Source organism: Xyrauchen texanus, chromosome 22 (genome assembly GCF_025860055.1).
Source record: "Xyrauchen texanus isolate HMW12.3.18 chromosome 22, RBS_HiC_50CHRs, whole genome shotgun sequence".
In the NCBI taxonomy this organism is placed as follows: domain Eukaryota; kingdom Metazoa; phylum Chordata; class Actinopteri; order Cypriniformes; family Catostomidae; genus Xyrauchen; species Xyrauchen texanus.
In genome coordinates, this window is record NC_068297.1 from 5,276,019 (window position 1) to 5,301,668 (window position 25,650).

The 25,650-nt window shown below is 36.7% G+C and overlaps 1 protein-coding gene across 2 annotated transcripts in view; it reads right to left on the bottom strand.

Annotated features, from left to right (window-relative positions):
• LOC127662651 (mirror-image polydactyly gene 1 protein-like) overlaps positions 1 to 25,650 on the bottom strand; it is a 113,341-nt gene that overhangs the window by 48,191 nt on the left and 39,500 nt on the right. Inside the window, exons 3-10 of one of the 2 annotated variants that reach the window (XM_052153935.1) lie at positions 23,044 to 23,128; positions 21,534 to 21,610; positions 15,792 to 16,005; positions 14,036 to 14,168; positions 11,649 to 11,754; positions 8,946 to 9,075; positions 3,938 to 3,971; positions 1,264 to 1,434 (exon numbers count right to left, since the gene is read on the bottom strand). In XM_052153935.1, coding sequence (XP_052009895.1) covers positions 1,264 to 1,434; positions 3,938 to 3,971; positions 8,946 to 9,075; positions 11,649 to 11,754; positions 14,036 to 14,168; positions 15,792 to 16,005; positions 21,534 to 21,610; positions 23,044 to 23,128 — 950 coding nt within the window. The remainder of the gene's footprint in view (positions 1 to 1,263; positions 1,435 to 3,937; positions 3,972 to 8,945; positions 9,076 to 11,648; positions 11,755 to 14,035; positions 14,169 to 15,791; positions 16,006 to 21,533; positions 21,611 to 23,043; positions 23,129 to 25,650) is intronic. The other variant, XM_052153936.1, reaches the window with a different exon arrangement.

Sequence of the window (25,650 nt, forward strand, 5' to 3'; positions counted from 1 at the left end):
CAGGAGCTGAGAGAGAGAGAAGGATCACGTGAGCTCTACCGTCTTCTCTCAAATTGGTTGTCGCTCCCATAAGTCACTCTTCATTTGAATAAAGTTAAACTTGTCTCAACTTTGTTGCGTCTCTGGACACACCCACATCTGGTCGCCAATGGTCGCAACAGCTCGTGTCGCTGGAAGTCGCCAGCTCTCATTGAAAATGAATGGGATGGTGTCGCTAGCAGTGTGTACGCAACTTTAGGTTGGAGCAGGTGCCAGTTGGCGATGGTCTTACATTGTGCGCAGTTCTGAGACATGCTCTAACCAATTGCAGATGCTCCAAATATGTCCCGACGAGAAAGCAACACTGACCAACAGCCAATAAAAAAGTGGGAGCATGCAAGAGTAGAGCAATAGAGTGTAAATGTCTAGTTATGAAAGTAAAAAAATCCAATACATTTTTCCCCATATGGGAATTGATTTAACAGTAGCTTACCAACAATAAACCTATGAAAACAGACCAACCGTGAGCTCCAAGGTTGTAAATCGATTGTATATGCTTCTGTTGAAGCCATCAGTCTACGAATTGTGTGGTGAATAACTACACTACCTTTGAATCCTGAAGAGCAAGATCCACCAATCAGAGAATAGTGGCAAATAATACGCACCAAAAGAGCTATGCAGTGACCCCACAGTGAATGATGCAATCAAGCTGGTCCCCCTACACTCTCAAACTACTTGTTTATTTGTACGTATCTGAATATTTTTCAATACAAATATTTTTATATTTTCCAATGTTTTTAGCTTGATTGTGTCAGTCACGATGCTTGATGGGATTGTAGCTTTTTCCCCTCATTGAAGACATTAAGAACACAGCCTTGTACTTTTGTCTGATTTTCAAATACTTTTTTGCTCTACCTCAGAGCTGGTTGATTTTGTTCATGACTCAGAACGTTTTAATGAAGGATTTTATGAAATCCCTATGGAAAAAATAAATGGGAAAAATACTTCCGGAACCAAGACAGCTGAAAAAGTGGGTGGGCACTCTTTTGGAAAGCAGGAGCCAAATAGATATATCACCACAAATAAGCTCTCCCATTGCTTTGAGTTTATGAAAATGAATCTGCAATCCAGTCTGCAATCAGTCCTTTAGTGTGCAAAACGAGAGAAAACAAGAGACTGCAAGTCTTTAAATGTGCGCCGATTTTTTGTCTTGTAAAATGTGCTTGGCTTAAGTGAAGAGTGTGTACACATTGGGGTGAGAGGAGCTTCAATGTAGGGTCTTACTCTGGTTAAAGCGGTGTCTCTCTCCTCTATAACAGCTTTCATCTCCTCTGAGGTGATCTGGGAGCGGCGCTCTCTGGCCCTCTGAATTTGTTCGACGATGGCCGCCCCGCTCTGCTCTATGGCAAGGGCAGAGTCTGCGCTGTTAACCCTGTTCAACAACTCCTCCAGGTCCTGAGAAGGACATAAAGACAAAATAAAGACATAACACTGTTTATAGGGGCATTAAATGGATGTTGAATATCATTCCAAATATCATTCGACAACCAACAGATACATTCAAGTAACTACTTCTCTCTCCTGTTCTTTGTCTGACCCCTTAAAATGATTTTTGAAACATCCAACCTTTGAATTGTCTGTGAATAACAGCTGAATTATGACTATATTTTTATAGTCAAGTGGTACTTGCCGCTATGGTGCTAAGCTGTTCTGGATGCCATGGAATTGCTATGAGGTTGCTAAGGTGTTCTGAGTGGTTGTTAGCACGTTGCTATGCAATAGTTGCTCTAGGATGTGGTTACATACAGGCACAAGTCAAAAGAGCCCACCCAAAGTCTCTATGATATTCTGGATAGGGTTGCACCAGCTATGTGTGAAGTCTCACTTAAAGGGATAGTTACCCCTAGCTGAAAAAATAGGGATATACTCACCCTCATGCCATCCCAGATGTGCATGACTATCTTTCTTCAGCAGAACACAAATTAAGATTTTTGGAAATTAGCTCAGTGATCAGACATTTGTAGCTCCAAAAATCACAAAAAGAAATCATAAAAGTAATCCATACGACTCCTAATTCTCGTAAATTTACAAAAAATTAAAAACGAAAAAAAAAAAATCACATGTACATAAGTATTCACAGTCTTTGCCATGACACTCGAAATTGAGCTCAGTTGCATCCTGTTTCCACTGATCATCCTTGAGATGTTTCTACAACTTGATTGGTGTCCACCTGTGGTAAATTCAGTTGATTGGACATGATTTGGAAAGGCACACACCTGTCTATATAAGGTCCCACAGTTAACAGTGCATGTCATATCACAAACCAAGCCATGAAGTCCAAGTAATTGTCTGTAGACCTCTGAGACAGGATTGTATCGAGGCACAGATCTGGGGAAGGGTACAGAAACATTTCTGCTGCAATGATGGTCCCAATGAGCACAATCATCTGTAAATGGAAGAAGTTTGGAACCACTAGGACTCTTCCTAGAGCTGGCCGCCTGGCCAAACTGAGCGATTGGGGAGAAGGGCCTTAGTCAGGGAGGTGACCAAGAACCCGATGGTCACTCTGACAAAGCTCCAGAGTTTCTCTGTGGAGAGAGCAGAACCTTCCAGAAGAACAACCATCTCTGCAGCACTCCACCAATCAGGCCTGTATGGTAGAGTGGCCAGACGGAAGCCACTCCTCAGTAAAAGGCACATGACAGCCCACCTGGAGTTTGCCATAAGGCAGCTGAAGGACTCTCAGACCATGAGAATGGCCTGAATGGCAAGCACCATGTCTGGAGGAAACGAGGCACCACTCATCACCTGGCCAATACCATCCCTACAGTGAAGCATGGTGGTGGCAGTATCATGCTGTGGGGATGATTTTCAGCGGCAGGAACTGGGAGACTAGTCAGGGTCGAGGGAAAGATGAATGCAGCAATGTACAGAGACATCATTGATGAAAACATGCTCCAGAGTGCTCTGGACCTCAGACTGGGGCGAAGATTCACCTTCCAACAGGACAACGACCCCAAGCACACAGCCAAGATAACAAAGAGGCTACAGGACAACTCTGTGAATGTCCTTGAGTGGCCCAGCCAGAGCCCAGACTTGAACCCGATTGAACATCTCTGGAGAGATCTAAAAATGGCTGTGCACCGATGCTCCCCATCCAACCTCATGGAGCTTGAGAGGTACTGCAAAGCAGAATGGGAGAAACTGCCCAAAAATAGGTGAGCCAAGTTTGTAGCATCATGTAATTGGTGCCAAAGGTGCTTCAACAAAGTATTGAGCAAAGGCTGTGAATACTTATGTACATGTGATTTTTGTTTAGTTTTTTATTTTTAATAAATTTGCAAAGATTTCAAACAAACTTCTTTCATGTTGTCATTATGGGGTATTGTTTGTAGAATTTTGAGGAAAATTATTAATTTAATCCATTTTGGAATAAGGCTGTAACATAACAAAACATGGAAAAAGTGAAGCGCTGTGAATACTTTCCGGATGCACTGCATGCATGGGTGGTGAAACCGGTCCCTTGGTCCCCAAATATGGTTTGGGTCCCTCATTCAATGAAAGTCTATGAGATTTCTTTCCCATTTTATTGTTTACCAGGCAAGACAAACAAAAAAACGCAAGACTTATTGCTTTGGAAAGTAATAGCTGACCTCACCTTAACAACCTGCACAATTTGAGGTATGATTCATATTCGTTGCATCAAAAGTGTGGGATGGGTTTAATACTTAAAGTTAGGGGGTTCGAAAACAACCTAATCCTAAATATGAGCAACAGTAATCTTGATTCTTGCCCAAGCAAGAACCACTCATTAAGAAATCTTTCAGAAAAAAAATCAAAAGCACTTTACACCACCCTGCATCTGTGGCTGCTTTTTTTTTTTTTTCGTTTAAGACAGTCGGACAAAAAGGGTACACACAATACACAAGAGATAAATTCACCAGTGAGGAAGGCTTACCACATCACTTTCTTCAGGTTTAATATTATCCAGCCTGAAGAGAGACAGGGAGAGAGAGAGAAAAAGAGAAATGAAATGTAGTGAGCTTCCTTCAGTTTCCTTTCTGTCACTCTGCAAAATGAGATCACTTCCCAAATCCAGTAATTGCATTCTGTGGGTTTTGATATGAGCAGAAGACACTCTGAGATATTAAAAGTGCTGTTATTCCATCGTAATGCCCATTCAGCTCAGAACTGACAGCAAATTGTTAAGTTATTAATGTTTACTACTTTATATGACTATTGGGATCAATTGTTCATATGTGTGGGGAAATGGAGAGAGATTAGTGCTGAATCTTTAGTGCCACACCTGCCATGAGCATCTTTATAGAGGCAAAGACAACAGTAATTATGGAGCCAAAATGCCTTAAGACTCATGGGCCATTATGGTTATGGTTACTGTTGATCAACGGCATGGCAAGTCAAACTGTGGGGTTTTGCAATAAATGTATGAAAGAAATTACTAATGGCAGTCCAAATGTAAAGTATCAGATCACACTGAAAATCTAGGATTTGTTTTTATTTAAACCTGAAAATAAACAGTTTTAGTATTTGAATTTCTTTTGGATATTGGTTTAAAAATCCTCGTAAAATGACGTAAGAAATTAAGTAGAAATATTTAAGATGCTGCTTGAAATGTATATTAAGATTTTAATTTAAATGGATTTTTCACTCAAAGTTATGCTGAAAAATTGAAATAAATACATTTATCCAATACTAAGAATGCCAAATACATATATAAGAAATTCCTGTAAACTTTAACTTGTTACATAACATTAACTTGATTGTATGAGCTGAAGTAAAATAGAAGCATTTTCACTAGTGATTTCAGACTTTGGGACCACTACTGAATATTTGCATTGTAACACTTTTACTGGGTTGGATAAACTGTAGCATTTTCCATGCTTTAAATTCATCTATTCCTCGTTGAAATGTATCCGGTTAAAGAGGTGGCAGCAGATAAATAGCAGAAATCCACCATGCATGCTCTAGAAGCCCCCATCTGTGTGATTCTCCTTTAAGAGCAAATCAAATATCCTCCATCAGCAACCAGGCCAAAAAAACAACAGCCCCTCCACTCATTTATAAAGGCATTACATGGATATCCGTCCATTATAAAGGTACATACTTATTCACACACTGGACCCAAGAGTGACCTCCAAAAATAAGGGCTTAGAACACGTGCATCCATATTCCCCCAAAGATAATGGGATTTCACTTGGCTATCAATTATCATTTTTCTGAGAGAGGGACCAGAATGGGCCAGGAACACAGCTACAAGCAGGACGCATTTTTATAATTAGATTTTGAAGAGATCTCGTACACATTGGGGAACTGGAAAATGCATTTCATGCCTCTCAAAAATTGCAGTTCATTTGAGTGACTTGAGTTACTATCAATAAATCATGAGACTGACTGAAATATTAAATAGGGCGTAAGGTGACGAATACCTGTGAAGAGGACATAAAGCAATGGAGATTCAAGTAAATTATTCAGTAAATAAAAATGAAAGCATTTCCAAAAAGCTGCACACATGACTATAGGTTGTTGGGAACTTGCTTGTTAATGGTTCGTTTCCGTTATGCAGTACATTTTCATGGCTCCATAATACACGTTTGTCCTAATACAGTATATATTGGATAAAATATCAAATTCAGAATTTTTATATATGGAAATCATTCTTTGTTTTCATTTATCATAATAAGACACTTCAAAAATGTTGCCATTTTTTGCATGTCTAACATGAAACCCTGGCAGTTAATTAAGAAATATTCCCAGTGTGTCCTCATGTTATATACATACAGTACTGTGCAAAAGTCTTAGTCACATACGATGTTTGTCTTAAGATGGTTATTTATATCTTCAGCTTTAATGTGTCATAGGAAATATACATTTTAGACTTCCAAACATTCCTTTTGCAAACAGAATAGAATATAAGAGTCCTACAACAGACGTCATGGCCCCCACAGAGCCCGGATCTCATTTAGTCAGTCTGAGATTACATAAAAAGACAGAAACATTTGAGACAGCTGAAATAAATAGAAGAACTGTGGAAAGTTCTCCAAGACACTTGGATCATCCTATCTACCAACAATCAAGAAAAATGTCCAGGTGTAAGTAGAAGAATTGGTGCAGTTTTGAAGGCGGAGGTTGTCACAATAAACATTGATTTAGCTTTTTTATGTTTAATGGACTTTGCATGACATTAATTGATAAATGAAAACTATTTATGGTATTATTTCTAAAGACATCCTCACTATGCAACTTTTTTCACAACTGCCTAATACTTTTGCACAGTACTGCTATTATTTGTATATATATATATATATATATATATATATATATATATATATATATATATATATATATATATATATATATATTGACATTGAGCAATGGCTAACTTTAGCTCCTTATTTCAATCCTGTTAGGCACTCTATTAATTTACTTGCAATTGTGTAAATAGTCGTTATAATTAATAATGTGTAGGTGCCTGAGCTTGACGAGAACATATATCTTTATTCAAATTGTGTACTTTACAACCAGGTTAAAAAAAAAAAAAAAGGTACTGCATAAAAGAAATGCCCCAAACGTTGACGTCTACAAAGCCATATTTAAATAATGGCCATTACAACTGCTGTAAAATACGGATAAGGACATATAAAAAAACAGGATATACGTCCTTCCATCCCCTGGAGGGCACAGGGCAATTAACGTTCAGCAAGTACCATCACCAAACAACAGAACCTATTGCCACTAACACCTGCATCATCAGCAAGTTAAACATTCAAGGGAGATCATATTAATTAGAATCCAGCAGGCAGGGTGGTAAACGGTAAATACCCGCAGGTCTAAAGCACAGAATTGATTTCCTATACAGTGGAACTTTTGACCGAGAACCCAGTACTAGAGTGAAGGGACTCTTAAGAAATGTCACACCCCTCTGATATATTTCCAAGCCAGTCGATATTGGATTTCCTCTCAAACCCTTGTCTATTCATTCAGCTTGTCCTCTAGCAGTAAGAACAAAGCGGATTCCCATTACTACATGCCTCTTGTGGTTCTCAAACCCTTAAATCCAAAGCCTTAAAAAAGGCTGAGGAACTTTAAAGGCTATAGGCTTTGACTATAAAATTAAAATAAAACCTGAGGCTTCCCATTTAGTGCCTCTAGGACATTTGTACTTTAAAACACTCAGAATCATAAAATGTAGCCTATGGGGCAGTTCAAGCCAATAAGGTTTTTTTGTTTGCACTGTTTTTTTGTTTTTATTTACATATTTTATCCCCTTTTCTTCCAATTTGGAATGCCCAATTCCCACTTTAAGTAGGTCCTCATGATGGAATGGTTACTCGCCTCAATCCGGGTGGCTTAAGACAAGTCTCCATTTCCTCCGCTTCTTAGACAGTCAATCCATACATCTGATCATGTGGCTTGTTGTACATGACACCCCGGAGACTCACAGCATGTGAAGGCTCATGTTACTCTCCGTGATCCATGCACAACTTACCACGCGCCTCATTGAGAGCGAGAACTACTTATTGCGACCATGAGGAGGTGACCCCATGCGACTCTACCCTTCATAGCAACCGGGCCAATTTGGTTGCTTAGGAGACCTGGCTGGAGTCACTCAGCACACCCAGGATTCAAACTCGTGACTCCAGGGGTGGTAGTCAGCGTCAATACTCGCTGGTCTGCGACGTTTTTCCATTGTTTTTCTATGTAAACATTCGCTAAACTGATGTCTTTGTTGTATTGCGTCTAACTTTTTTCCAGCTTGTTGTGCTGGAGTGCCGCATTTTTTGGATGCCATGTCAGGTTAAAAAGAACGTTAACTTTTAAAAACATGCATTGAGTTCCACTTATTGCACTATGTCTAGCTTTTTGAGGCAACGCCCTCACTAGTCCGTTTGAAACCTAAATTATTAGTTTTCTAACATCATATCTTTCCAAAGTACACTCAAAAATCATTACCCTTACTTTAGAAAGTTAGATTCAATTTCATTAGGTATGTCAAACTCAATTTACTTTAATATAAATGTTTTTATATTGGTCCAATTTAATTTAGTAATCATTAGTGCATGCCAGGTGAGCAAGTGTAAGGACAGTGAAACTGCTGCACTGTTTATTTAATCGCAAGAGCTTATAGAGCTAATCACCAAAGTCCATCCTCAACCTAAGAATAAGCACCATTCTTCACCACATTGTTAAACCCAAAAACTCCAGCATAACAGACTCTTTTTAAATACCAATCAAACAGAACATTACACATTAACAAATCGTGCTCAAAAATGCGTCAAATAACACTTAATTTTAACACTTATTCTACCTATCAAGTACCATGCAAAGCTTTTAAAGTGTGGTAATGGAGAGCATTTTTTAAACGGTACGTTTTCAGTGGAGGAAAACGGCATTGCAGTGTGGATGAGAGCTGTTAAACGTAGCAAAATCAACGTGTTTTCAAACAAAAATGTATTAGTGTGGGCATGGCCTTAGATGACGTGTTTGGATTTCCACTCTGTGAATCTGCAAACAAATCACTGTATCAGAGTTTTAAATTGATTAATTGAAACAGACGATTATTCACAACTGATTCACAGTAAAGAATCAAACTCACCAACTCTAGTGATGTTTTTGCAACAGAGTTTTAAGATAAAATGTTTTAACACTCCCAGTGTTAAAAGTCGAAAGACAATAAAGAATCGCAAAAACAAACCTATTGACACATTCTTTTGGAAGCGTAATGGCTACATAAAATGCCCATTAAAATCATCACATTATTTAAGATGCTGCGTCATTTTATATTGCCAGCTAAATTAATGTGAATAAATTGTAATGTCTAATATATCACCTAGTCCTAGCTGGCTAATTAATCAAGTTTATAAATTTCCATTTTGAGAGTGCAAAAATTAGACAGCAGAATATTGTGTTTTTGGACATGCTGAACTGAGGATTTGAGCAGCACATACTCCAGTGTTGCCTCCTGAATCTTCTTGGCCCGAAGTAAAGCTTCATCCCTCTCCTCGTTTGCCAAACGCAGTCTGGCCATCACAGCCTGGTCTCTGTCCCTCTGAGCCTTATAGATCTCCTCCACTAACGCTGAGAGACAGAGAGAGAGAGAGAGTTATTATTCTAGTACTCCAGAGCTCCAGCTGCACAATAACAAGGCTAAGCTCCTCGGGAAAGAGGTTATTGCAGTTGAAACACTATGGCATAAGTATTAATAACTCTAAGTGAGCCTTATTTTGAGAAGACCATTTCCCATAGGGAGGTGTGTGAGTGTGAGCGCCCAGAGCAATAAAATCAGCAGCAACACCCTGAAGTCAGAGTTCCAGGCACTTGGAGACTGTGAGGACATTTTATTTATGAAATTTCAGCATGGAAACACTCTGGATTATCAACATTGTAAAGGAACAGTGAGCAATTATGCCAGGCTAGCGGATGTCAGAAACCATCAGAACAATATCCTCATATAGAAGCACAAACATGACTGTGTTTGACCTGCAGTTCTCAAAAGTTCTGTGGGCATGCTGACGGATGAATTCCAGAAGCAATATTGGAGACAAAGTGAACTGAATGAATGAATGAATTAATTAAATGAACAAATATTCAAACAAAAGAAGAAAACACCAACACGCGAATGAACGAATGAATGAAATGAACAAATATACAAAGAAAACTAATGAATGAATGAATGAAACAAACATACATGCAAACAAAAAAAAAACAAATAGAAAAACTATTGAAACATACAAATATATACACAATCAAAAGAAGATAAACGAATGAATTTAAACAAATACACAAACAAGAAAAATGTATTAATGAATGAAACATGAACAATATACATAAATATACACAAAAAAGAAAAACAAACAAATTAATGAACGAATGAATGAATTAAACAAATATACTAACAGAAAAAGAAAAACAAATGAATTCCTGAATTAACAAAATACAAAGTAATGAATGAATGAATGAATGAGTGAAAAACAAATATACAAAGAAAACCAAATTAATGAAAAAAAACAAGGCCAAATGAATAAATAACAAACGAACAATCAAACAGATAAGAAATAAATGAATGAACGAACAAACAAATGAATGAATGAATGACAAAGGCAGCAAGGAAACAAAGGAATTAAAGGATGAAAGAAGAAAAAAAACAAAGGAATGTATGAACCAATAAATGAATGGATGAATGAATGAACAAACAAAAAAGGGCATGTGCATGCTCAGCAGAATTTCCACAGCATTTTTAGAGACAAAGGATGATAGTTAGACTAATCAAGAGTGACTGACTGAATGAATGAATGACCAAGAAAGAAACAATGAACAAGCAAACAAACAAATGAATTCATGAATAAATGCAAATTAGCAGATATTATATATAATAAAAAGAACACAATATACTTAGAATCAGGATTCTCCAAATAAGAAAGGTTTATTTTAACATGCCTTGATAAGTTTATATTAATTCACGTTCACCCAGCAAAAGCCTGACCCACCTTGCACCAGACGCAAAACCACCACACAATAAGGCAGTTGGTATAATCCAAAAGATTTTGGGATCATAGAACTGTCCTTGGCTTCATCGCTAATCCCACCGAAAGCGCCACTGTTATCCATCACCCACATCAATTATTTTTCCTCAATTCCAATGGCTTCATGATAAACAGTCATTTCCACACTGAGCCATTACGAAGTTCACAAAGTAAATCAATATTGTGTTTTAGCGGGAATTTGCTGATTAAACATCACCACCCCGACCCATGCAAATACATGCATGATCAACGTATTATGAAACGAGCCATTGGCTGCCTGATTGTATTGCATATACGTCACATGCCACATATTTTTGTTTAATTAACAAAGTGAGAGATAGCGAGTTTTCGCTAGTTAAGACGAAACAAAAAGTGAATACTGGCTAAATTTACATATTTGTTCAGCAAAGGTGAGGAGTGTAGAAATTCCATTGACAAAATAATCTGTTACAAAGTGGAGTGATTACTCCCGATGTGGGTGGTTAGTGTTAAACATACAGGTATTTATTTACAAAAGTGAAAGGGCGCTTTTCTCAGGTTCTCTGACATGTACAAACTAATTAATTAAAAGTGTTTATCTTTCAACAATGTTCAAAAGGTCAAATGTGTAAAAGATGTGGCTGAATCCATGTTCTCAAGAGCTTAAAACCATTTTGATCTAAAGCCTCATGCTTAAATGCTTATACATAGTACATATCCATTTATTTATTTATTTATTAAAAAGATGAGTTTGACCAGTCAGACAGTGAAGTTTGATACTTTGAATATAGATTTGATTGTTGAATATTTTTATAGTTTAAAATGTCATAGTTTTGTTGACTTCACTACTATGGAAGTGTTTTTTTAATGATTAGGTGTGTCCAAACTTTTGACTGGTAGTGAATGCAATGATAGACATTTCACGAAAAGCTTTGATGGCATGAAAGCTAAAAGGTAAATACAGCAGTGTTAGATAAGTCAAACTGTTTGCGACCTCCTTTTCTGTTGTTTCTTCACTCTATCTCTCGCCTTCCCCAATTACCCTCTTATCTGTCTCCATTTCTACATCTACATACAAGTTTCTTTGTCTGTTTATCTGTCTCTATTCTCTCCAGCCATTCCATGATATCTCCCCCCATCTTGCCTTACCTGCAGCTCTCTCACTGGCTCGTGCCTCTAGCTCAGCCTCCTGTAGCTGGCTGTCCAGAAGTTTGGTTTCCACCTCCTTCTCCTTCAGTGCCAACTTGTCCTGGAGCTACAAACACACAAACACATACATAAAACCAAAACAACTGTAAGTCCAGTGTAAGACTCTGCAGAAGTAAAAAAAAATATATATATATATATATATATATATATATATATATATATATATATATATATATATATTTTGACAACGAGACACATTTTAATACCATGATAGATATTAATCTGCTTAAATTTGGCTATTTTGAGATTTTCAACAATGGCCAATAACCATGCATGCTTGGACAATAAACAGAAGTTTTAGTTCCCTCATGTCAGTTCCAAAATTAACTGACAACTATCAATTGATAAACGTGGCTTTTGTATACAATGTTTCTTTTATTTTTTTATTATTTCGTGAATTTTGAGCAAATATTTTGAAAAATACATTGGCCCAGGTATGCACAACACAACAAAATTAGCAAAGCAAATAAAAGCTGAAAACACAATGGCATTAACCATAGCAAAACAAAATTAAGCCCTAACACAACAGAAAAGTCAACAAAACAGAAATAAAACCACAGCTCAACAAAATTAAGCCACAACTTAACAGAAAATCCACAACGAAACACAAAACCACAACACAATGTAAAAATAGGCCACAAAGTAACAAAATTAAACCACAACACAATAAATAAAACACAGTGTTAAAAAAATATCCATTTTCATTAATCTTGTTGTGTTGTGGCTTAATTTAGTTTTTTTTGTGCTGAGGTTTATGTCCGTTATGTTTTCAACATTAGTTTTCTTTGCTAATTTTGATGTGTTGTGCACCCTTTGGCCACCGTAGAAAAATACTTGTAAAACACCAAAATAAATATTACGGTCATTTTCATCCCAAAATTTTCCTTTTGCATGAAGAAAATGGACCATTAAGATTTTTTTGCATTGCGACCTTATTTTCACAATACTGGCAATACCGTAATGCATATAAATAAATTCTCATTACTGTAATACAAGTACTTAATTGTCATCAAAATAACATCACTGGCATTTGTTCATGAGATTCACACAATTGTTAGTTTAATTTTAATGTAATTTCATCATGGCTTCTTAGTGAGATTCTCCCACTATTTGTGTATCATATTGCTGTATTAGAGTCAGCATTAAATTGTATTATATATATATCTGTATTATTTTGGCTATTGGTCATCCTGCTTTTTACATATCAGTACCAGCCTTTCAAACTCATCTTGGTAGGCCACTGAATAATTACAGGTTTGTTCAAAGAATGAGCAATACTAATTGCAATGTTTACCGTGATCGACCGATATATTGGCAAGGCCAATTAATCTGCTGAAATTTGGCCATTTTGGCCAATAATCATGCAGGCCTTAGATCTGCCTTTTGCATATTTAGCAGATGCCCTGCTCACTAGATATCGGTATTGGCCTTAGAAAAATCCATATTGGGTGACCAATATATTATTTCTTTCTAAAGTCAAGTCAAACTTTCATATTTGAACCATCTCTCTCTCCATCACATAATTTTGGACCTCTAATAAAAAAAAAAAAGAAAGAGGAACTGCTAGGTTAAGACTATAAATGCTACAAGGCTAGTTTAGACAATGTTACTTTACAAGCATCTCAATGATAGATTTAACCTCCTGTTTTAAATATTTTCATCCTGGTTTGTTTTTGTCCTCTTGGACTTTGAAAACATGATGAGACTGGGCTAGAGTCCTCAAAAGGCTCTCTCAGATCACTGCCAGCAAAAACACATTCTTGGGACATGTTCCTGGCCCTCTGTGAGGAGTCACAGCTACTTGCAAACCTAAGACATCAATTAAAGTCGTTTCAGAGGGCCTCCCCTTTCTAGGGCCCCTAAACGGAGCTTCTCCAGATGGGTGAAGGTCCAGTATGCTAAGATATTAATAAAAAGCATAATTTAACCAGAAAGAGAATTTAATACACTGGTTTAACACACTTTATATAGCCAAAAGACGCAAACATAATACATGGTAGCATAATTTTATCTGTGTAGCTATAGCCTATACAATATTACACCTACAATGTTATTACCAGAATAGGCTGCAATGTGTACCAGACTGTATGTCAATAGTCAAAAGACTGGCTACACAGCACTAATGGAGTTGGCTGTTGCAACTTTAAATATGTTGCAATCTAATTTCAACAATGAAATACTGTGTATGGAAACTTTTAGCGTCTTGACAGATCTAACACCTTGAATTTCAGAAGGACAGCACCAGTTTCAAAATCACATTTAACCACCAGAAGATAAATGAGTCAACGGGTGACTGACATTGTGAACTTCTTAACATGTGAATTTACCTTCTTATAAAGGGCTCTAAGGGAATCCAGCTCCTTTAAAAGGAATGCGATGTTCTTCTCTTTATCCAGAACTGGGATCTGCTTTTTGGACTCATTGGTAACTATGGAATTTCCTTGGCCTTCGTGAGCAAGCCTTTAGAAAAGACATAAGTTCATTAGTAATGCTTGTATATTAGACTCCCAATCGGGCAACAAAAAAATGAATCACATCCTGCCATGCAATTATCAAAGAAGCAGGGATGCGGTCTCCCACTTTCAAGAATATTACTGTGACTTATTTACTTTGAAATATTAGTGAAACATTACAGTTGACCTTTAAGGTAATATTGAAGTATTACTGCACTGTATTGCACGGTAAATTACTTGCCTCTTGTAGCCAGGAATTCGATTCAGTTCTTAATAAGGAGGCAGAAAAAATGCAATGGAATCAATATTTATCGGAGGACTATTCACACTGCGATATAATTAAAAATAAAAATTGTATGTTCATATTCTATAAAGCCCTTCTATATAGTAGTCTGAAAAGGCCATACAGGTAAGACCAAACAACTGTTGCATATAGGCACAAGGTTTAAAAATACATACCAACTACTCATTTTGAAGTATATGCAGTGTTTACTGTGCACAGCATGCAAGTTTTCTGTATGCAGTGAACTCCTGGATGACCCACTACATTTGCCAGAATTTTCCAAAAACAGTTTACAACAAATCAATCCGGGTGTCAGAGGATGAATCCCAGCTGCCTCCGCGTCTGAGACCACACATCTTATCACGTGGCTTGTTGAGCGTATTGTCACAGAGACATAGCGCATGTGGAGGCTTCACGCCATCCACCGCGGCATCCACACTCACCACGTGCCCCACCGAGAACTAACCACATTATAGCAACCATGAGGAGGTTACCCAATGTGACTCTCCCCTCCATAGCAACCGGGCCAATTTGGTTGCTTAGGAGACCTGGTTGGAGTCACTCAGCACATGAGTCTGTTCTCGAACTTGAGACTCCAGGAGTGGTAGCTAGTGTCTTTACCGCGGAGCTACTTTACCCCTGCATTTACAAATGTTAGAACATTTTGCCTTGGGGAGCTGAGCGAGTAAAGATGCTGACAACCACTCCTGGAGTCGCGAGTTCAAATACAGGGTGTGCTGAGTGACTCCAGCCAGGTCTCCTAAGCAACCAAATTGGCCTGGTTGCTATGGAGGGTAGAGTCACATAGGGTAACCGCTATAATATGTGGTTCTCGCTCTCGATGGAACTGCAAACTGTTTCTATTCCTTTTACTTAATTTACAATTATCTTTTTAAAAATGGCAGTTTACAATAAATACTCCATAGTATTCAACCGATGCAAAGAAAACACCATCAAGAAATGTAAATAGGGAAATAACTCGAAAAGAAACAAATGTTAAAGCGGAAAACATGTACAAACATTAGTCACATTCTAAGCTCAAAAGCTAAGATTACCCTAAAGTGACTGAGTTTGGTCATGTGCACAGGTGTCTGTTTGTGTGAATGTGACAGCTAAGGGCCGTTCACACAGAGCACTTTCAAAACAATTTCTGTCAACATGCGCTAGATGCATGTCTTTTAAAAAGTTAAAAAAAGAAGTTTTTTTTAATCTGAATCAATGTGACGAGACGCTGAAAAAACTAGTAAGATGTTGCACAATGGTCATGCCTAACACATGTTTACATAAAACAATTATTAAAAACTGCATTTTGGGTGAACGTTAGCTAAGATTCTCTCCTCTTCAGACCTGAGAGTAGCAGAAGCTGCCCTGATGATGTGAGGTGTATGGATAGGACTGCTGTCCGTCTCTTTTCTATCCTGTTCTTGCTGTGCTGAGGGTCTCTGTAGGGGCTGTCTCTCCTCCTCCATTGTTCTCACTTCAGCAAGAGCTTGGCCTGGTGCAGGCGGGGGTGGAGGGGGTCTAACCATCAAACCTTCTCCGAGCCTGGGACTCTTAGGTACTGTGCAGAAAAAAAACAGCTGTGTTGGTGAAGCAACTTAGAAACTGTAGTATTGTAGTTACCTACAGTCAAGCTAGACATTTGATAAAGGTGTTAGCTACACTTCAACAACTAACTACTAACAAAAAACTAGGGTAACAGCATCAAACATACTACATTTGTACTAAAACAGCTTCCATAGTACTAAACCAAGCGATTATTCACATTAATCATTTAATAATTTTTTTGGGAACCTGTTCATTAAAATGTGCCATAACTTGCTAAATTAAAACAAGATGAAGAACACAAAAGAGATATTATGCAGAATGAAGAAAGTGGAGATTTAGAGTTAAACTGGACTTAAATATTGACCTGTTTCACACCCACACCTGTTATTCTGAAGATACACACTTCTAATGATATGGATTTAACCACTGGATTCATATGGATACATTTTATGTTTCCTTTTTGTGATTTTTGGAAATACAAAAGGTCTGATCGCCAAGAGTAAATGATGGGAGAATTAAAATTTTTGGGTGAACTATCCCTATAAGTTAGCAGCATCACTACTTTTAGAGTAAATTGTTCCTCCCTAACACTGAAAAACAGGGAAGTGTAAGAAAGAACCACAATTATGTAAAAGGGCTAATAAAGGTTCCAAAAGGGGTGTCAAAGAAGAAACACTTAGAACCCCAAAGAAACTTTCAGTGAACCATTTTTTAGTCTAAAGAACCTTTTGTGCAATGAGAAGGTTCCATGGATGTTAAATGTTATTCATGGAAGCATACATGTCGGTAAAACATTTTTAAACTTTTTTTTTTTTTTTTTAAGACTGTAAGAATAAATTCCTAGCTATCTTCACTTTTTACAAGTTTCATTCTTTCAGCCACAGACTTGGTGGCTAAATGAAAAAGAAAACAAAACAAGAAAGACATTACAACCATAATGTATCAGACTTCCATTCTTCTAGTGTGAGACACTTTGAAAAGCAGCTCTGTTGGTTGGCTTGCGTCAGCTCTCTGAAAAGGAAACTGGGTCTGGCCGTCTTTTATGAGGGAATGTGGCGAGCCATGTCGAGTGACTGGCAGGAGTGGGAAACGAGGTCTTCTGTCAATGTTTCTGTAGCACTCAGGGCCAGAGACGCAGGCGAGGAGACAAACACAGAGCTCTGCCTCTCTGGCAGCTTTACTGAGGACGTGCTTTTTTTCCTGAGGGAAAGCTGGATGTACCATGACTGGTCTGTGATTAAAACCCAGAGGGTGACAATCCTTATATCAGAGACATTTTCAACGAGTGCAGTCGTGATGCCAAAAACGATGACTCAATGGCACGAGAGAGGACTTGTACGATAACACAAATGCAGAAACTGTAATGTCGAAAGCTAAGGGTGCAAACATTTCTTTAAAGGTGTGTAATTGCTGCAATAAGTGTCACCAAACAAAATTACAAAAATAATGATTTCAATAATGTCTTTAAACAGGTTTCCTGTACACTTCTCCATCTTCCATTGGTCGGATAAAAACAGATAGCCCCACCTCCAAACTCACGCTCATGGTTAAGTCCATGTTGCTGTGTTGTTTTTCATACAATAAAAGTGAATGGTGACCAGTACTGGGTAGGTTACTAAAAAAAGTATTTCACTACAAATGACTAATTACTACTCTGAAATTGTAATCAGATTACTTACTTTACTGATTAGTAGATTGACAAAGTAATCACATTAATCATTTCTTTTAAGTTACTTTTTAAAATACTTTTCACAGAACAAAAAATGTGTTTTTCTGCTCATCGATTTTCAAAATAATGTCTATATTTACTCCTTGTGCATTGACTTGTTAGGAGGTGCACACCCTACAGCTGTAACAAAACACAAACAGATGTATATATAAAATGCAATTCAAGTTTTACATTTATTTTATATATATTATTTTATAAGTGTAATTCAAAGTAATCAACTTAATTGAAAGTCAGTAACTGCAATCTGATTTTAAGAATTTGAAATATGTCTTACACTACTTTTTGTAATAAAAAAGTAATTAAATAAAAAAAAGTTTGATTAAAATAAGTAATTCAACCTAAATGTAGAAATGAATTAGACTACTCCAAACACTGATGGTGACTGAAGCTTTCATTCTGCAGAATATCACTTGTGTGATTCATAGAAGAAAGTAAGTTAAAGAGGTTTTAGAAAGACATTTGCAAACGATGACAGAATTTTCCATTTTCGTTGAACTAATCTTGTAAAGCTTGAGAGCGTATTTAGGGCCCAAACATACTTCACGCAAGTACGCAAACGCGAACGCTTTACAACGCATGTCCAAAGCGTGGTCCCGCTGTACAGTGGTGGTGGAGTAGTGGCTAAAGCACAGGGCTGTTAATCAGAAGGTCGTTGGTTCGAACCCCACGGCCACAACCATTGTGTCCTTGATCAAGGCACTTAACTCCAGGTTGTTCCGGGGGGATTGTCCCTGTAATAAGTGCACTGTAAGTCGCTTTGGATAAAAGCGTCTGCCAAATGCATAAAAGTAAATGTAAATGTACATACATTATGTGCGGTCTTATGGGGTAAAAAATGATTTTTACCCCAATCCAAATTCATGCCATTGGTTGAGCCAATGGCTACGTTTACATGAACACCAATACTCTGATTATTGCTATTAAGATTAAGATGTTTACATGATTTGGGAAAACCTCATCAATCCAGTTTACATGCTACTTGCCAATACTCTGATTATTAGAGAGAAATGTGATGTTTTAATGCTTTTTGTATAAAATAATATTACAAAAAACATCTTGTTGAAAATATGCATCTTTAAATATATAAGAAATGTTACTCAGTCAGTTTGGGAGTCTTTTTGAAGGATTTATTAAAAGAACAAACATTCAAATTTGACTGCAAATGGACATTTACTACTCTGGAAAACATGTTTTCTTTTGCCATGGGGCTGTAGCTGCTGCAGTTGGGGAGCACCACTGCTGGAAAACATCCGACTGCAGCACACATATTTTCCTTCGATTATCATTACTCTGATTATTAGCATAATCGCAATATCAAAATCGCAATATTCTGTTTACATGAGCAACAGTTTAATTGCAGTATTGCCTTAATCACATTGTAATCACATTATGGGGGTGCATGTAAACTTAGCCAATGTTGCTGTGTCAAGCTGGTCGTGATACTCAAACGAACAGAACGCAGTCAGTGTTTGCACTTTTCAGGGAAACCAACATACTAATGGCTAACTTATAGTTTTCTCTTCATCTTAAGCCAGGATTGGAGAAGTATTTTAACATCCAAAAAATTACTCACTTCACCTTTAACGTCTGCAAGCAAATTCAACACAGGGTCAAGTGCTCTACAAAAAAGTGGTCAGGTGGTGTTGTGATAATAAACTATACATAAATCAGCTCAACATCAATGCAATTCAAATTGTGGGCAAAACTCAAACACGGACAAGCAAAATTACCAATGCCAGCATCAAAAGCATAAAAAAAGCGTGGAATCATTCTGTTAATAAATGTGATGCTCCCGTCGCAGGCTTCTGACCACAATGTCCAAAAAGCTCCAGCTTAGAAGCCACAATTATTTAGTGAAAGGTCAGGTTTTGAAGTCGTCATCAGGGAGGTCTGCCTGATGGCTTTGTTGCTAGGGCTTGGCTCTAAGGATCACTGGAGACAGTTATTAGTATTCCCCGTTAGACTCGCGAGTGCAAACAACAAATTCAAACCATGAATAATAACGCCAAACACACTTATAGGAGGCCTTTGTCACACTGCAAATATGCGACTTTTGGATACATTGTTCCCTAACCTGGGTTACTTCTTTAATTTCATCTTCCTCTCTGGGTGTCTCTCACAAACTACCCCTGAGAATGTGTTTGAAGCAGCATTTCCCTCACAAATGGGGCGAGCAGGACGTTTAATCTAAGTGTGCAAAGTAAAGGCCCTTTTCCGATGGGAGCAGAGTGAAAAGGGACTCTCGTTTTGATCCCAAGCACAACTCTTATGAGCACAAGGGTTGGTAGAAATTCAGACTTTAATTCCAGCTCCCTTTCAGCTCATGAATTGGAATTTGAATAGAATTGGCCACGCCCCACTGGATGTTGTTGAACTGGCATGAGAATGTTGAATTTCTTTGATTTACAATTTAGTACAAAGTAATGCAAAGGGATTTTATTAGTAAACAACTACAAATTGGGCACAAATAACTTATTCAATGTTCTGTTTAAGGTTTTCAACTGCTTCATGTTGTTTGACTACATTTTGAAGACTATAAAATAATGAAAGAATATTTTCCTTTATAGATATAATAAAGAACAACATTTTTTAAATTAGGTGGCATTTCAAAACTGGATTAATAATCATCTACTTTTCTGAAATTTTTTTACAACATGTTTATAGTTCATTTATATATATAAAAAACGGGTCACATTTTACACACATCTCTATTTGTTGACATTGGTAAAAGTAGTACAATCATGAACTAACAATATTTTTTACACAATTTATTAATCAGTTAATTGGTTAATAGTAACACTTTACAATAAGTTTCTATTCATTAACATTAATGCATTAGATCTCATAAACTAATAATGATCAATAATGTTGTAGAACAGTTCTTAATTTTGCTTAATATTAATTTCTGAATATACTATTGTTCATTGTTTATTCATATTAGGTAATGTAGTTAACAACATTATTGTAAAATGTTAACGAAAATGTAATTATTACATATTTCAGCAGTTGAATTCCCTTTAATTACATTCCCTTTTAATTCAATTCAAATTCTATTAAAATTCAGCAATTTTCAATCCATTCTCACACAATGCCGAAAGCGGAGCCATGACATTTTACGCATTAAATAGGGCAAAAACAAAACAAACAGATGTGAAGCGGCATTTCTTGTGTGGCTATTTTCCTCTATTGAGCCCTGCTTTACCAAGCACAACCACCATAACATTCTTGTGTCATTTTAACTAATGTCAGTCACTAATGATTCAAACACAAGCTGATTAACTGGCTGCAAAAAGATTGAAGTGTTTCACCAACAGCCCAAATGTATATTTGAGCAGAGCGGCAGAATAAATTTGCATATCAGGAGCGTCTGGTGAAGGGTCGGTAAATAGTCTGTTTATCTCTCATTGTTATTCCAACCATTCTATCTATCTAAATAGTGGCTCTTCCGTAGTGTTATGGCCTAAGTAGTTATTACGTAGGAGACTGGTGTTATGGTGAAAGGCATTTTACACATGTAAATACATTTTTAAGGAATCACATCGGACAGTATATAGACAATGGGTAGGCTGTGAAGACCAGGTTTAAATGTAAATACAGTCAAATTCTGGTAAAAGAACATAAGGAAATGGAATTTATAACACCAATATCTACCGGTACATGTGTTTAAATAGCAAACAAATTAGAGTAGATATTGATGTTAAAAAAGATACAACTAGAATGTTATGATGACTGTGAAACGACACATATTAACTTGTGATTTGTTGTGATTGGATTGTCATTATAACACAAAAATCAAATGTATTATTTATTACCTTGTATGAGTTTTTCCTCCAGGGCTTTTGACAAACTCTGACATTGGGATACAGCTGTAGATTCTCGTTCAGAGGATCTGACGAAAGAAAATATCCATTTAAAACAAAATAACAAAATCAACAATTTTTTGGTATGGGGTTTACGCAACATCCCCTTCGATATCTAACAGCAGTGCAACAAAAATTATGCGATTTCCGACACAGGCAGGTGAAGATACATAAGCTACAGGATATTGACAAACTGTACATCAATGACACTGCTTTGATGGTCGTTGTGTTTTTTCAAAGTGCTGAGTAAAGGTAAAACATAAAGCAAATATCAAAGACCTTTAAGCGTTCTGACCGAAAGAGGACAGTGTAAACTCTATTTACAAGATGTACACTTGTACGAAAAACAAACACATCAATATAAGTGTCAACAGTAAATAAATTAAAAGATATATTTTTTTTAAATATGTACATTTTGCTTTCAACAAAACATTGTATAAATATAACTTTAAATCAAATACTAAGCTAATTCCATTTTGATTGGTTTAAAAGAATTAACGCATAAAAAATAAGACGGAAAACTTGGATTCTTGGAATAAAAACTGCGCTTGTAACCAATTGAAAAAACGTAAATTGAACAAATTCGGTAATCAGTACACAATTTGTATACTTCGTAAATAGCAAAAGCAGCAATTGTAATGTTATAAGTAAATAAGACTACAGTAAATACATGCATAGAAAGATTTGCTATGTCCTAGATGTGAACATACTAACTTAAATACAAGTTTATGTTGCACACCAAGCTAATTCAGTTTTAGATTGTTTTATAGAATTAATGCAGAATGGTTTGGGGCATGTTAAATGTGCATTCTCTGCATGAAAATTGCACTTGTAACTAATGTAAACAACAAATGTAAAACCTATAATATAAGCTAATTTGGTTTTAAAGAACACAGGTTTCAGTATATACTCTTAAGTTGTATACTTCTACGAAAATAAAAAAGCAGGAACAGTAGCGTCAAAAGCAAATTCATATATACTACATTCGTATAAACATACATTGCTTTCCTGGTAGTAGTAGTTGTAGTAGCTGCACCCAAATTGCACCTTGGGCTTATAATAAAGACTACTACTACCAAAATGATATTGTAAATGTGAAAATGCAACCAAAATTGGACTTAAAATACAAATTGTACATCAAGCTGTTTCAGTTTTGAATTGCATCAAATAATTAACATAGAATGGTTTATGGCGCGTTAAACAAAAATTGCGCATGTATCCAATTTATATTTGCATTCCACTAAATATGAACAAACTATACTAGCAGCTGATTATTAAACATTGTAACACCATTTTGGATTTAGAAAACATATCTCTGCAAAGATGTCATTATGGCGAGTAATCATTGCCTGCAACGTACACTGATAAACATTTCGCACATATTAAAAAATCATCCTTAATTGTAACGTGGGAGAAAGCCATCGACAAACACTGTAAAATGAGCCATGGAAGGCATCTTTACCCAAGTTGTGGTGTGGTCTCTGAACAATGGTGCTTTACAGGGGATGGCAGCCTTTGTTTCAGTTCTTCATTGACTTTAGGATTAGCTGGAAATATATAGAAGGGATATGATTAATTTCACTGCGGAAAAAAAAAATGCTTCTCATCACAGACTCAGTAGCGTGCTCCTTTTCCATTAGACTTAGAAAGGTTAGTATTAATTACAGCCTGTCAATATGATTTCAGAGTGCTTGGTGGAAAGCAATCTTTAATAACCTCTGGAGTATAGGTGGCAAAACAAGGCAGGTGGCTTTAATTTGCCGTGTGAAATTATGATTTAAGACTTTGCCTTTATCTCGTCCACTGTGTACCAGTGCTTTACCTCGCATTTTATGGAGGACTAATCAATGCTGGCAATTAGCAAAGTGTAATCCCACCATGCAATCGTTTTAATGCCTTTAGCTATCAGAAAAGTAAACAGCCATTTAATACAGCTCAAGCCATATCAGATCCTAGTCAGGAACCGCCAATTAAAGCATCATCTACTCAGGTGTAATTAAATAATGGTGGATAATTTAGTTCAGTGAACGGAAGCTATTCATAAGCGAGCAACAAACAGACAAGAAGCAATTAGGAGGAATGCTGACATTCAGATGGTAGAGCCTGTTGCTTGCTGATATTCATGGAGCCGTGGTGAAGAGCTACCCTCTAGTGGTGGAGCTACTGAGACCATAAGATCTTCAAGACATCACACATGATTTTCAGAGACCCATGCTGATAACGTTTAAAATGCATGAGTTCTATGTACTGTAGCTGCTTGTGGTGCCACATTTACGATCTAAATGAATGCAGAACAACTTCAAGAAACAGTCAGGCATCACACAATGAGAACAGAACTTTCCCTTAAAGTTATTGAATGGTTGCTGTTTGGTTATTTATTGGGGAAGCAATTTGTATGTTCTATTAGTTTAGGAAAACCTTAATAGTTCTTGAAAAGTTATAAAGAATTGAAAAGCTGTGACTCCTTGTCAGGGTTCCCACACTATTTTGACAATTTCCATTATCTTTCCAGTCATTTGAGATTAGTTGATAAGGATTTTTTTTTTCAATTTGATTTAGATCGATTCACTAGTGAATCATTCAGAAGGTCTGTGAACCGGTTTGACCAATTCATTGAACAGAATTGACTCACAAATCAGTTTCTCTGTACACAAGATCTACACAAGAACAATAACTAGCCAATTAAATATTTTTGAGGTTAACTAAAAATAAATTATACTCACTATAGAAATTTTAAAGACTCTTCTAGGCCTGGAATACACAATTATGAAAATCCCAAATATTGATATTTCCAGGTTTTCCATAACCTTTAAGACAAATGCATTACCATAACTTTTCCATGAGTAGTTTGGGATAATTAGGATTTTTGTATTTTTTGTTATTGTATAGAGACTTCACTCACAAACTGCTAGAAAGATAACTAGAAAAATTTATTTTCACTACAAATTTCCATTTAATTATTTTTATTTTTTTTACTTGTCCAGGATTTCCATGACCGTGAAAAGCCTGAATCTTGGCTTGGAGAGCTCTTAGAAATAATGGAACGAAACAGTGCGTGTACATTTTCACTTTTCTGCACTGAACTGCTCACATTATAAAATATTCTATACGTAAATGAAAAAGCAACTTTAGGACCCATTTCTTGGAAAAGGACACAAAAGGTATTCAAAACACAATATAATGTACTAAGGCAGTGCTTCTTAACTGGTTGCACGTGAATCAAAAATGTGTTTCATGTCTGTGTAGGATCGGGGGGAAACAATACAAAATGAAAAAAATCATTTTGTAATCATCCAAAGATAAGATAGCAAACTATATGTAAATAGGCTTATCAACTTCTAAAAGAAAGCAGAAAGGATGCATCCGATCAAACTTAATGGATTTTTTGCATCTGTCATTTGGTAGAAGCTTGCCAAATTAGGTAGATGCCAACATGGACCAAAACCATGAGCAAAACTACGCAATGTAAAATTAAATATGGCCCAGAATACATTACATTAAATACAGCATGCATGTGCAATGCATGTGTTTTTTGATGACTACAATGTGTTTAGTGCATCAAAACCATCAAGAGCCATTTACAATCCAAACATGAAATTTGCATATCACTGGGCCAATGTACTTAATAGAAATATTAATACATTTCCATATTTTGTTTTTAGAGCATCTTTGTTTACTTTTGCAAGACAAATAATTTTGATACTGTGTTGGGTCGCAACTTGATGTCCCAAGGTAAAATTTGGGTCCTGAAGCAAAACCAGTTGAGAACCACAGGTCTAGGGAAGACAACAGACAGCATGGGAGAAATTTGCAGCAGAAAGACATAGAGGTAAGAAGAAATGATATAAAAGTGCGAGAAAAAGAGAGCGCGAGAGCGAGTGCTCTTGGGAGGTTGTGCGCTAGGCGGGTGGGGGTGACGCCAGTGGAACGTTATCCCCACGCTGTAAGCCAGCACACACACCTCACACACCACTCACACGCTATTCAGCTCAGACACAGTGAGGCGTGAACGGACAACTGGCTTTTTGTGCCAAACACCACAGGGTTCCATTAATCTCAGTGATAGACT